At 44.9% G+C, this 14338-nt stretch overlaps 1 protein-coding gene across 1 annotated transcript in view; it reads right to left on the reverse strand.

Annotated features, from left to right (window-relative positions):
- The window catches only part of FBRSL1 (fibrosin like 1), an 809814-nt gene that overhangs the window by 365465 nt on the left and 430011 nt on the right, over nucleotides 1-14338 (reverse strand). The window contains 1 exon segment of the mRNA XM_038762874.1: nucleotides 13717-13752. Within this exon segment, the coding sequence (XP_038618802.1) occupies nucleotides 13717-13752 (36 nt within the window).

The raw sequence follows: 14338 nt of genomic DNA on the forward strand, positions 1-14338 counted from the left end.
TGGTGTAGCCCTCCAGAGAGGGAGAGAGGATACTGGACACATCCAATGCAAAGACTGAAAACCACCGTGGCAGAAAGGAACTGGAAGGTTGACTTTCTGAGGAGAAGATTAACATGTCCCAATATTTCCAACCTAGCACTTCCAACCTAGTACCTTATGCCCACTGGCTCCAAGCCTCTGTAAGTAAGAGGTAGGTGTGAGTGGCTTAATATTGTCTCCCCCTCTAGACTGTAAGCTCTTTGTGGGCAAAGAATGTGTATGTTATATTTTTATATTGTAGTCTCCCAAGCACTTAGTACAGTTCCCTACACACAATAACCGCTCAATAAAGACGACTGACTGACTGACATTGGCTTGAGTTCAAAAGTCACACAGCTGTTGGAAGCAGACCAGAGAGATAGCAGGTATTCTCCTTGGGGGAGGATCTGTGGTACAGACACTGTGCTAAAATAAAACAGTGCCAGGAGTAGCAGGACCTAGTGTAAAGAAGCACTTAGTACAGTGCTCTGCTTAGTACCAAGCGCTTAGTACAGTGCTCTGCACACAGTAAGTGTTCAATAAATATGACTGAATGAATGAAAGAACACTGGCCCAGGAGTCAGAGGACCTGAGTTCTAATCCCAGCTCTGCCAATTGCTTGATTTGTGACCTAGGGCAAGTCATTTAACTTCTCTGTGCCCTGGTTCTAGTGTTCTGCTTCCTACTCAGTCTGTGAGCTCCATGCGGGACAGGGACTATGCCCAACCTAATTAACTTGTGTCTACCCCAGTGCTTAGAGCAGTGCTTGACATGTAGTAAGCACTTAACACATATTTTAAAAATAAAAAAAGTCCAGAGGAACCAACCCAGAGGCCAGGCAGCATGGAGAAATTCCTGGGGAACAAAATTTTTTCAGAGTCACCGAGGCAACAGGTGCTGCCTCAAAAGTTGTTGAAATGGGAGTCCCTCCCCTATGGCTTTCACTTAAGGCAGGTCTTGGTGGGGGTGTGGGGAGGGGATAGCTGTCTTTCTTAGTAAGGGGCATAGTTTTCTTAGAAAAAGCAATAATTCCTCAGTGTCAGAGTAAGAAAGCACCCATTTCTTTCCCAAGTGGGTAAAATAACAGGCCAGCATTCCTGCCTTTCAAAATAGTCTGAATCTCATCAAATAGGCCGACGTGGCATGCCCTAATGGAAAGAGCACAGACTTGGACATTGGGAGAAGTGGGTTCTGATCCAGCTCAGCCATTTCCCTACTGGTAACTTTGGACAAATGATTTAACATCTTTATGCCTCAGTTTCTTCGTAGAGATTCAAAACAGGTTTTCCCTCCTATTTAGAGTGTGAGCACCACGTGGGAGAGTGACTGTGCCTGACCTGATTATCTTGTATCTACCCCTGCACTTAGTACAGTGCTTGGCACATAAAAATGATGAAAAATAACCCAATTGCTATTATTAACATTTTTAGGGGATGAGGAATTTTGCTATTGAAAGTTGTACAATCTTAGTTCTATCTTGGCCTGTCATCACAAGGGTCCCTAGCTTCAATACAAAGGCAGCAAGACAGTTTAAGTCAACAAACTGCACCAAGCCACCATACTGTAGGCAGCAGAAGTCTCGGGTTTTCCCCCACGATGTGCTGATGGTTGGATGTGAAAAGAAAGTAGATTAAGAGGGACTCAACTCTATGTTTGTATGGAAACAATTCTATTCAGGTTATTTGGCCTCATCTTTTGTAAATGATTTATGGTGGCATGAGAAGGAAGAAAAGAGGTGGTTTGGTTTGTATGTTTTAGAAATTACCATCCAAAATGTAGGGCATCTAGGGAATTGCAAGGAAATCAGAAACCCAATCCCTGGAAGATAGGGAGTGGCTGAAACAAAAGAATGTTGATCCGTTGTTTGGCTGAATTCATCTGAATTAAAATACATGTGTTTAAAATTGCACTGCTTTCTAGTTCCTGCATCTTTGGTACCAACAATTTCTTGTTCTCACTCTCTCTCTCTCCACCCCCACAACCTCCCTCCCTCTCTCCCTTCCCTTCTTCCTCCCCCCAACCCCCTCTCTTTCTCTCTCACTCTGCAACCAAACACACTGGACCAGGTAAACTGAAAATTGTTGGGCTGGGGGGACAGTGAGGCCTGTGGGCCACCCCTTAGCCCCCATTCATTCAGAGCTCCTCTTACACCAATGAACCAATAGGATGAATGAAGGCACATGGAGCCAGCTTGGTCTAGTAGAAACCGATGGATCTGGAAGTTGACATCCGAGCTTTACTCCCAGCTCTTCCAGTGGGTGCTGGACCATCTTGGGCTTGTGTAACCTCCCTGTGCCTCAGTTTCTTCATCTGTAAAACTGGAATACCAGCAGCTGCTTCTCCCTATCTTACAGGGATGTTGTGAGGGTAAAACGTGAAAGTGCTATGGAAAAATAAAAATGCTCACCAAATTTAACATGGGAGGGACCAAACCCAAATAGAGGTTTGGTTATTTTGCCAAGAGATTCTACTCAGCCACATCCCAAAGTCGGGAAAGGGAAAGAGGGCAGTGGAAGAATGTAGTGTTCACCACCACACAGAAAGTATGCACCACCTCTACCTGAACCTGTTCTCCTCTAACCCCATTCCAAAACAAAAATGATGAAATGAGGCACAACTGGAATCACTTGTAATACCCGGCCTGGGAAACAGCAAGGCACCTTAACCAGCAGCCTAGTGGTACAGCTGGGATAACTTTTCATTAAAACAGGCTGGTGTAGCCAAAGCCCTGAGGAGAGGGGACTTGAGCGGGAATGGAGGTCACATTTTGGTCTATTCAGTCACATGAGTTTCAACATCAGCAGCAACACCCACTCAAAGGGCAATCTGCTAGATTTTAAGCTCCTTCACTTCATTACTTTCACTACTGTACTTTCCCAAGGGCTCGGTACAGTGATCTGCATACAGCAAAGGCTCAATAAATAATAATAATGATAATAACAGTGTTTATTAACCGCTTACTATGTGCAAAGCACTGTTCTAAACACTGGGGAGGTTACAAAGTGATCAGGTTGTCCCATGGGGGGCTCACAGTCTTAATCCCCATTTTACAGATGAGGTAACTGAGGCCCAGAGAAGTGAAGTGACTTACCCAAAGTCACACAGCTGACAATTGGTGGAATCGGGATTTGAACCCATGACCTCTGACTCCAAAGCCCGGACTCGTTCCACTGAGTCACGCTGCTTCTCGTATGAGAAGCAACAATACCCAACAATACCAACAATACCCAACAATACCACTGAACGATTGACAATAACCACTAGGACTGGGTATGTGAATTCATCCCATGACCAACTGTGGGACATAATACTGTGTCAAAGATGGGAAAAATGTTCAAGTCCAGATCATTTCATTATCCCCATGCACAGGGTATATTAGGCTTCTTTGGTTCAACTAGACTGCTGAACATTCACCAAATCCATGTTCTTCATCCCCATCCCCCCAGCACTGCTGCACTGTCTATTTCTTTACTATTTCAGACTTAGAAACACATGTGTGTGTGTGTTTTTCGGCCATCTCTTTCCACTTCTGAGCTTGTGTTGTAAATTACTGTCACATATTTCCTCTTCTGCTTTACATCACTCCGTGGTTTGGGGTATAGGCTGGGGAAAAGGCTTGCAAGATAGGAGATAAAAAAAACAAAACAAATTACTCTGCCATGCTAACTTTCTCTGGTAAGGCTACGTCAGCAAGGAATGCAGTAAGAAAGGAAGTTGGTTGTGTTTCAGCAGTTCAGGGAGATGGGCTTCTCCTGCCCCATAGTTTCGATTTATTTTTGGATCAGTTCTCCATGGAAGTGGTCCAGGGGACAACCTCCTGCATGTCTATTTGACCCCCAAAAGGGGTTGCCAAAGCAAACTCTATTCAAGCTAAAGTACCCTTCATTCCTCTCTGGCTGAACTGGGGGTCTGAGGATGCTGGAGGCTCTAAGGTGCTCCAACACTTCATCTACCCAACCAAGGGCCATTGGGTGAACTTGTCCCAGTGGCAGAGTATTTCTAAGGAACAAAAATAAAGCTGTCAGTTCACCCTAACCCCTGCACCACAAGCAGGGTTTCCCCATATGGGACCCTGGCCTTCTCTGGAGGGCTTTTGTCAGCAAGCTAAGCCACACTTCAACGAGGCTTCATCTTGTCTGTCCAGGACGAGGAGGGAGTTCTCTGAAGCCGGTTGCCTGGATTGACATTATCCACCATTCATTTAATCGTATTTATTCACCAGACTGACAGGACTTTCTCACTTGCTTCTTTGTCCATTATATAAAAGAGGAAAATGTGGGGAAAACCAGAATCTGATGTCATAACAGGATCCCCTTTACTCTCTCCTTTCCCCCTTACCCCATCCTCTGGAAGCCCCAGACAACATGCTGACCCAGGAAGCACCCCTGCACCTCCCCTTTAAAGTCTTGTAGATCGGTGTATATAGGAAACAACCCACTGGTCTGCCTGCCCATCCCCATCAGAGAAGCAGCATGGCTCAGTGGAAAGAGCCCGGGTTTGGGAGTCAGAGGTCATGGGTTCTAATCCCTGCTCCGCCTCTTGTCAGCTGTGTGACTTCGGGCAAGTAACTTAACTTCTCTGTGCCTCAGTTCCCTCATCTGCAAAATGGGGATTAAGGCTGTGAGCCCCACGTGGGACAACCTTGATTACCTTGGATCCCCCCCAGAGCTTAGAACAGTGCTTGGCACATAGTAAGCATTTAACAAATACCAACATAATTATAATTATAATTATTATTATTATTATTATTATCATTATTATTATTATCAGGGCACCATAGGATGGACTGCCCCACACCCACCTTTCGCTGGGAGGTTCTTCATCTGGGCTCACTCGCCTAGCTTGGGGGAGAGGGAGCTCCAGTCAGACCCAACTCCTTATTTATGGTCAGGAGAACGAGTGAAAATTTATGGGAACTTTTCATCGTAATTAAAAACAGAACTTCGTTTAATAGGAAGCAGAACCAGCGAAGAGATCTTACGAAAGAATGAAAGAAAGGAACAAAGAAACTGGCCGACACATTCAGAGAGCTGGTCCTAGTGGTTATCCTATCTTACCAGGTTCTCCACTCCAGACTCCAGGCCCTCATGGAAAATGGTGAAAAGGCTTGCTGTGCATATGTGTGCATGGGAGTCCAGGATCAAAAACTCTGGAGAAGGAATGAAATCCTAGAAAGAGCTGCATGGCCTAGTGATTTTCTGTCATTACTTCTGCCTTAACCCATTCCCACCCTAAAGACTTTCTGTAGCCTTTACTGGGTTTCACCAAACCAGCTTTCTTCTTCAATCTGATTTCTTGGGTCTTTTCTCAAAACTGAACTTTCAGTCACTATAATCTAGAGTGGCAAAGAATGCTCCCCTCCTCTTGTCTGCCCCCTTACATACCCACCAGTAATCCAAACTAACATCATCACGTTAACTAGGAAAGCCAGGAAGTGTCCTGTCTGGTTGGGTCTTGGGTGAAAATGGGCAGTGACACACTCAGGTATCAAAAACCTAATGGAGTCAAGCATCCCACTGGGCTCCTTGTGACTCCAAGGAAGGAAATCCCTTGTGGGGTCGAGGCAGGTGTAGCAGTCCTAGCTAGGTGGGCCTAGGAATGTGCCTGATGGGTGGGCCCAGGCTAAGTGCCTCGGGGAAGGAATTTGGGGCAACAGATTCTGCTGAGATTATGTGCTGAGAACTGATTTGGTGTCTTCACCTCAGCCCCTAAAGGACAGTTTCCAACTCAAAAACTCCCAGGTACAAGTAATGGTGGTAAAGAGGATGACAGTAGAATTTCACTGTGAAAGATGCTCAAACACCAATGGCCACATCTCTTCTGGGTCTCTCTTTGGGCTAGATTCCCAGGGTGCAACTCTCTCTGGCCCAAACCATAACAGCCTTGAAAAAATTAGGGCTCAGCGTGGCTTAGTGGACAGAGCTCAGGCCTGGGTATTCCTCCACTGAGATCTCTGATCTCTTGACCTCATCCAATATTCTCAACTCATTATGCCCCACTTAGTCTCCATACCCAAATTACCTTCCCTTGACCAAAGAGACATTCTCAACACCACCCTCTCTACTGAACTCAACTCACTTGCTCCCCTATCCCTTCGTTGAACTCGTAGCCTAACCCATAGCCCTGGTTCACCTGCACAGTCCATCTCCTTCCCTACTGTGCCTGAGCTGCAGAACACTGCTGGTGGAAACCTAAATATCGGACTTTGTCCACTTAAAGTTTATCCTTGCATGTTTTAACTCTGCCCTCTCCTCTGTCCGGCCAAACTATTTCTCCACCCTGATACCCATGCCCATAGCCCTCGCTCGTGAGCCAGCGTAGTTTAGTGGCAACAGCCCGGGCTTGGGAGTTGGAGGCCGTGGGTTCTAATCCTGGCTCTGCTACTTGTTGCCTGTGTGACTTTGGGAAAGTCACTTAATTTCTCTGTGCCTCAGTTCCCTCATCTGTAAAATGGGGATTAAGACTGTGACCCCCACGTGGAACAACCTGATTACCTTGTATCTACCCCAGCACTTAGAAAGGTGCTTAGCACATAGCAAGCGCTTAACAAATGCTATCATTACAAGACATTTAACTCCCTCCACAGGCTCATTGTCCCCGACTCCCCCCATCCCTTGCTCCCAATGAACTGGCCACCTACTTTATTAAGAAAATTGATAAAATAGCCCCTGCCCCTTCTCAGTCCTTCCCCCTTCAAGCCCCCTTTTCAACTCCCCCATCCTTCCCAGCAGTATCTCCAGAAGAGATCTCCTGCTTCTTCTCAAAACTCTCCTCTCAACCCCTCCACATGCACCCCACACATCTAATCCGTCACCAAAACCTGCCGGTCTCACCTCCATAACATCGCCAAGATCGGACCTTTCCTCTCCATCCAAACTGCTAACACGTTAGTACAATCACTAATCCTATCCTGACTGGATTATTGCATTAGCTTCCTTTCTGACCTCCTAACCTCCTGTCTCTCCCCACTTCAGCCCACTTCACTCTGCTGCCTGGATTATCTTTCTACAGAAATGTTCTGGGCGTGTCACTGACTATAATACAGAGAAGCAGCATGGCTCAGTGGAAAGAGCACAGGGTTTGGAGTCAGTGGTCATGGGTACAAATTCAGGCTATACCAATTGTCAGCTGTGTGACTTTGGGCAAGTCACTAAACTTCTCTGTACCTCAGTTACCTCATCTGTAAAATGAGGATTGACTGTGAGGACCCCGTGGGACAACCTGATCACCTTGTAACCTTTCCAGTGCTTAGAACAGTGCTTTGTACAAAGGAAGTGCTTAATAAATGCCATTATTATTATGTCACCCCCCACTTCAAAAATCTCCAGTGGTTGCCTATCAATCTCCACATCAAACAAAAACTCCTCACTATTGACTTCAAAGCTCTCCATCAACTTGCCCCTCCACCTCACCTCCCTTCTCTCCTTCTACATCCCAGCCCACACACTCTGCTCCTCTGGCGTTAGCCTTCTCACTGTGCTTCGTTGTTGCCTGTCCCGCCATCGACCTGGACTGGCCTGGCACCCATACTACTTCTGGCCTGGAATGCCCTCCCTCCTCAGATCTGCCAAACAATCACACTTCTCCGCTTCAAAGCCCTACTGAAGGCTCACCTCCTCCAAGAGGCCTTCCTCAGCTCTCCCTCCCCTCCGTGTCACCCAGACTCACTCCCTTTGCTCCACTCCCCTCTCCCCACCCCACAGCACTTGTGCATATATGTACGTATCTATAATTCTATTTATATTGATGCCTGTTTACTTGTTTCGATATATATATATATATATATATATATATATATATATGTATAATTCTATTTATCTATATTGATGCCTGTTTACTTGTTTTGATGTCTGTTTTCCCCCTTCCTGACTATAAGCCTGGTGTGGGCAGGGATTGTCTCTACTGCTGAACTGTACTTTCCAAGCACTTAGTACAGTGCTCAGCATACAGTCAGCACTCAATAAATATGATTGAATGAATGAATGAATCTCCTTCTTGCCAAATCCAATTGCTTCTACTCCATCCTAATCCAACTTTATCACTCAGCTGCCTTTGACACTGTGGACCACCCCTTTCTCTTGGAAACGTTATCCAACCTTAGGTTCACTGACTCCATCCTCTGCTGGTTCTCCTCTTTCCTCTCTGGCCGTTCACTTTTAGAATCCTTCACGAGCTCCTCCTCTGCATCCCACCACCTAACTGTGGGGGTCCCTCAAGGTTCAGTTCTGGGTTCCCTTCTATTCTCCATTTATACCCACTCCCTGGGAGAACTCATCAATTCATTCATTCATTCATTCATTCATTCATTCAATTGTATTTATTGAGGACTTACTGTGTGCAGAGCACTGTACTAAGCGATTGGGAAATACAACTTGGAAACATATAGAGACAGTCCCTACCCAACAGTGGGCTCACAGTCTAGAATGGGGAGACAGAGAACAAAACAAAACATATTAACAAAATAAAATAAATAGAATAAATAAGTACAAATAAAATAAATAAACTAATTCACTCCCATGGCTTCAGCTACCACCTCTATGCAGCTGATTCCCTGATCTCTCTCCTTCTTTGCAGTCTTGCATCTCCTCCTGTCTTCAAGGCATCTCTACTTAGATGTTCTCCTGTAACCTCAAACTTAACATGTCCAAAACAGAGCTCCTTACCTTCCCACCGAAACCTTGTCGTCCCCCTGACTTTCCCATCACTGTAGATGGCACCATCAACCTTCCTGTCTCACAACCTATAACCTTGGCATTACCCTTGATTCCTCTCTGTCATTCAACTCACATATTCAATCCATCATTAAATCCTGCCGGTCCCACCTTCACAACATCGCTAAAATCCACCCTTTCCTCTATGTCCAAACTGCTACCACATTAATACAATCATTCATCCTATTCCACCTAGACTACTATATCAGCCTGCTCGCTGACCTCCCAACCTCCTTTCTCTCCCCACTCCAGTCCATACTTCACTCTGCTGCCTGGATCATTTTTCTACAAACATGTTCTGGATATGTCCCAATCCCCACCCCGACCAAAAATACCTCCAGTGGTTGCCCATCCACCTCAACATCAAATACTCCTCACCATTGGCTTTACTCTCTGCTCTTTCAAAGCCTTATTGAAGGTACATCTCCCCAAGAGGTCTTCCCAGACTAAGCCCCACTTTTCCTAATATCCCACTCCCTTCTGCATCTCCCCACGGCACTTATGTACATATCCATAATTTTATTTATGTGCATTAATGCCTATCTCTCTCCTCCCACCCCCTAGACTGTAAGCTCAGGCAGGGAATGCGACTGTTTATTTTATTGTACTCTCCCAAGAGCATAGTACAGTGCTCTGCACACAGTAAGCTCTCAATATATAAGACTGAATGAATGAAAGGGCATGGGTTCTAATCCTGACTCCGCCATATGTCTGCTGTGTAATTTGGGCAAGTTACTTCACTTCTTCAGGTCTCAGTTACCTCATCTGTAAAATGGGGATTAAGAGTGTGAGCCCCATGTGGGACAGGGACTGTGTCCAACATGATTGACTTCTATCTATTCCTATGCTTAGAACAGTGCTTGGCACATAGTAAGCACTTAACAAATACTATAATTATTATTACTATTATTACCCAAACCCCCATGTCTTTGAATACTTTCTGGTGGGACCTGGTCAACTTCTTACATGGTGTCACAAGCCTTGGAATGGCTGCCGGGAAGCTCCGGTGAACACACAACCTAGGAGCCTGCCAGGTGAGTCAGGTGCTCAGGCTGAGGTCAGCAACCAGTGGACACCAACAGGGTTACTACAATCCCCAGAATGTACTGGTGCCTTCTGAGAGAACTATGAAACCTTTATGATTGGGTGGTGGGTTCAGTCTCTAGATGGCCTGGGCACCATTAATTGGAAGACCAACAAATTTGGGCTGATCAATCAATCAATCAATCAATCGTATTTATTGAGCACTTACTGTGTGCAGAGCACTGTACTAAGTGCTTGGGAAGTACAAGTTGGCAATATACAGAGACGGTCCCTACCCAACAGTGGGCTCACAGTCTAGAAGGGGGAGACAGAGAACAAAACAAAACATATTAACAAAATAAAATAAATAGAATAGATATGTACAAATAAAATAAATAAATAAATAGAGTAATAAATACGTACAAACATATATACATATATACAGGTGCTGTGGGGAAGGGAAGGAGGTAAGGCCAGGGGGATGGAGAGGAGGAGGAGGGGGAGAGGAAGGAGAGGGCTCAGTCTGGGAAGGCCTCCTGGAGGAGGTGAGCTCTCAGTAGGGCCTTGAAGGGAGGAAGAGAGCTAGGTTGGCGGATGTGGGGAGGGAGGGCATTCCAGGCCCGGGGGATGACGTGGGCCGGGGGTCGACGGCGGGACAGGCGAGAACAAGGCACAGTGAGGAGATTAGCGGCAGAGGAGCGGAGGGTGCGGGCTGGGCTGTAGAAGGGGACAAGGGAGGTGAGGTAGGAGGGGGCAAGGTGATGGAGAGCCTTGAAGCCGAGGGTGAGGAGTTTCTGCCTGATGTGCAGGTTGATTGGTAGCCACTGGAGATTTTTGAGGAGGGGAGTAACATGCCCAGAGCATTTCTGGACAAAGACAATACGGGCAGCGGCATTAAGTATGGATTGAAGTGGGGAGAGACAAAAGGATGGGAGATCGGAGAGGAGGCTGATGATGGCTGAATGATGAAATTTTGAGATTTGGAGAGCCCACTGCTTCAGGCTTGAGTCTTAGAGGACCTGTGGATTGACATGAGCCCATGAAGGAGTCTAATGATAATAATAATAATATTTTGTAAAGTGCTTACTATAAGCCAAGCACTGTTCTAAGCACTGGGGTCGATACAAGCTAATCAGGTCCCACATGAGGCTCACAGTCTGAGTAAGAGGGAGAACAGGTATTGAATCCCCCTTCCTACAGATGAAGGAACCACGGTACTAAAAAGTTAAGTGACTTCCCCCAGGTCACTCAGGAGACAAGTGGCGGAGCCAGGATTAGAACCCAGGTCCTGTGACTCCCAGGCTTGTGCTCTTCCCAATAGGCCACGTTGCTTCTACTATCTGTCTCTAACCAGCATCACTTTGAAAAATGAAAACCAGACATTTTCAGGGAGTGGATTCCCTTGGGACCTTCATCTCTTCAGTGGGAACTGAGGCTAGGGCCCTTGAGGCCATGTCCCTGTCTCAGTCGCCAATTCCTATTTTTCAGTCAGCAAACAAAAGAGCTTTCTGTCAGACCTTTCTTTGAGTCTTCAAAACAGCTCTGATGAGTGAGCTCCAGTATATTCAATGCTTTCAAACTACTTCTTCTCTTTGATTCACTTCCATTTTAGTAGAGAGATTGGACAGGTTTACTTCTATAAGTGAGCAAGATGCTTCCTGAGTCACCTCAAATCCATATGTATACATGTGGATTATAAATATTTTATACAATTTTTCATTGGGATGGCATCAACACTTGGTGTACCAAAGAAAATGTGTCAAGTACATCCCTAACATCTGTAGAACATTGTACTGTATTTCCAACAGTTGAAACAGAGTAGCTCTGATGCATATTCAGGACATCTAGACAGTGCAAGGCTTGCTGAAACTATCCGCTGAAAATTAGAGCATAAAAAGGAGGACATTGGAACTTGCCCCACCACTAGAAGCTCAGAATAAGCTTCAAATTATTTCCAATTTCTGAGGCAAAGTATAATTTCCCGAGATTCTACACAGGATGTACAAATAAAATGAATAAATATATAAATAAATAAATATTCTTCTCTCGGTTTTGCCCACAACATTCTTATCTTCCTCACACTAAGTCTGATCTTAATTTGTCTTGTTCAGAAGAACACTGTTTCTCTCCGGTTTCCAAGGGATCTCATCCTTTGTGACACGAACATGCAACCAGATGCCTTTACACTCCAGTAATATTTGGACAAACAAAATTCTGGAACATATCATATCTTCAAAAAAAAACCACCAACGCAACTAGAACTTGGAACACAAGAAAATCCTTTACCTGGATCAGATTAACGGCCTGTTCAGTCTGTTATTCCGTCTCTGACAACGGCCCCAATGAATGCTTGACTAGAGGAAGGATTGCACCCTGGGTGAGAACTATGGCCTAGAGCATAAACCAGGTGGTGATGGAGAGGAGTGGAAACAGCCAGGGTCATGAGCGGAAGAGGGAGAGTAGGAGGGGAAGATGGTTGCCCTCCTGACAGCCATCTTCAGAGATCATGTACCTTCTAACATCCCTCACTTTCCCTGAAAGAACCCATCAGGTGCCTACATCCACAACTCTTAACCGTTCTGGAGTTTTCTAACTTGTCTCTTTTGTAACCTATTGTAGACCTTTCATCCATGATTTTTTTCCAAACCCTTCTTGAGGCATATGATATTTTCTACTTTAAAAGCTTCCTATTTAATTCAGATGATGTATAAGGTATGCAGAAATTGGTAGAAGAGCACCAAAACACACATCCTAATTTCATTTGATATTCTCTTCTTGGAATCTCAAAATCATTTTCAACAACACATACACATGGCCACATGCTATTCTGTTTCTTGGGATTTGTGCACTCTAAACAGTCATTCTGGCTATGTACCACACAACGTTAAGATGGAAAGATGATGTCCCTGTATAGGATTGCTATCCTTTTGTCAGAAACGTCAACACCAGGGAATAGGTTTGCCATTTGAAGGGGAACGAAGCCAATCACAGACCTTAGGGCACAAGGATGTACTCTTTACTACTTTACATTGGTAGAGATGTCTGTTGGTGAACCAACAACCATAACTAGGTTATGTTTCTCTGGGATAACACGGGGACTGAATCACGTAACTTGCACCATCAGGCCAACTAAGTGATATCAGACCAAACAAATCTCCACTAGTTGGGGAGAGAATGGAGATAAGACATTTGGAAAAATGACAATATGTGGTAGTGATAGCAGTCTCACTACTAACCTGAGGGACTGGTTTTCTTTAACAAAACAAGATTGTAGGCATCAGTAAAACTAATTAGGGTAAGGACATTCCCAGCAGGGTGAGGAATGTGGTGTATATAAACGATTCTTTTTCCTCAGTGTAGACACAACTTTAGTCAATCAAATCAGTGGATTCTTGGAATACTTAACAATTTGCATGATTCTTCTTCATATTTACCTTAGTTCTTCATCACACTCGGCTTCCGGTCCCACCTATGCGACACTTCCAATGTTCCCCATTAGGACTCCCTTTTACTCTTAGTAAATGTAATATGAAGTTTCTTGACAGCGAAATCACAGAAGTGAAATCTGATTATGGAACAATTGATTGGCAAGAAAGAAAATCACTAGCAGCCACCTTATGAGGTCACAAATTCAGCTGTTTCTCCTTTTTTTGGAGTTGTGTATGCATCTCTTATGGAACACTACACCCTCACAATTTACCCAAACAAAATATGGCTCACAGGTCTTTAAAGAAACAAATGGTGAATGAAACTGGCCAGTGGGCCCCTCTAATAAGGAAAAGGAAACCCAAATTGAAATCGCCTGAGGAAAAGGAGGCTGCCTTTGACTTGGTACAATGGTGCTTGGATCAAAGCCTATTTAGGATGCTTTGTATTTCCTTAGAGTAATGGAGATGCAACAGGTAATATAAACCTCTGTAATCAACAGTAACAGAAAGAAAGAATTAGCTGTAAAATGACTTACGGAATAGCCTCTTCCTGAAAACGACTGAGCAGAACTCTGTGGGAGGAAACAATATGCTACAGTAAGTAATACAAGAAATTATGGGAACTATAAGAAACATGGTGAGATTTAGCAATATTTCTTGAGGGAATACTTTACAGCAAAAGCACCCTCTCCACTGTCATTCCCAGACATTCCACCTGCTGTCTCCTGAGCTTGTGAAACCATCAGGTGGCATTTCCAGGCGACTGCTCAGAGCCAAGGACCAGTTCAGAGACCCTGGAAGGAAACTGAAGCAGGGGCATCCTGAGCACACTTGGAAGCAGCTCGCCCACTGGGAAGAGCATGGGACAGGGAGTCAGGAGACCTGGGTTCTAGTTCCAGTTCTGTCACTTGCCTGCTTTGTGATCATGGGCAAATCACTTCACTTTTCTGTGCCTCAGTTTCCACATCTGTAAAATGGGGAGTAAGTACTTGTCCTCCTTCACCTTTAAACTGTGAGTCTCAAGTGGGACAGGGCTCATTCAATCACATTTATTGAATGCTTATTGGGGGCTGTGTCTGAACTGCTTATATTGTATCTCCCCCAGTGCTAAGCATAAATTCTGGCACAGAGTAAGCACTTAAACACCACAAATATTGT

Source organism: Tachyglossus aculeatus, chromosome 21 (genome assembly GCF_015852505.1).
Source record: "Tachyglossus aculeatus isolate mTacAcu1 chromosome 21, mTacAcu1.pri, whole genome shotgun sequence".
NCBI classification, from domain to species: domain Eukaryota; kingdom Metazoa; phylum Chordata; class Mammalia; order Monotremata; family Tachyglossidae; genus Tachyglossus; species Tachyglossus aculeatus.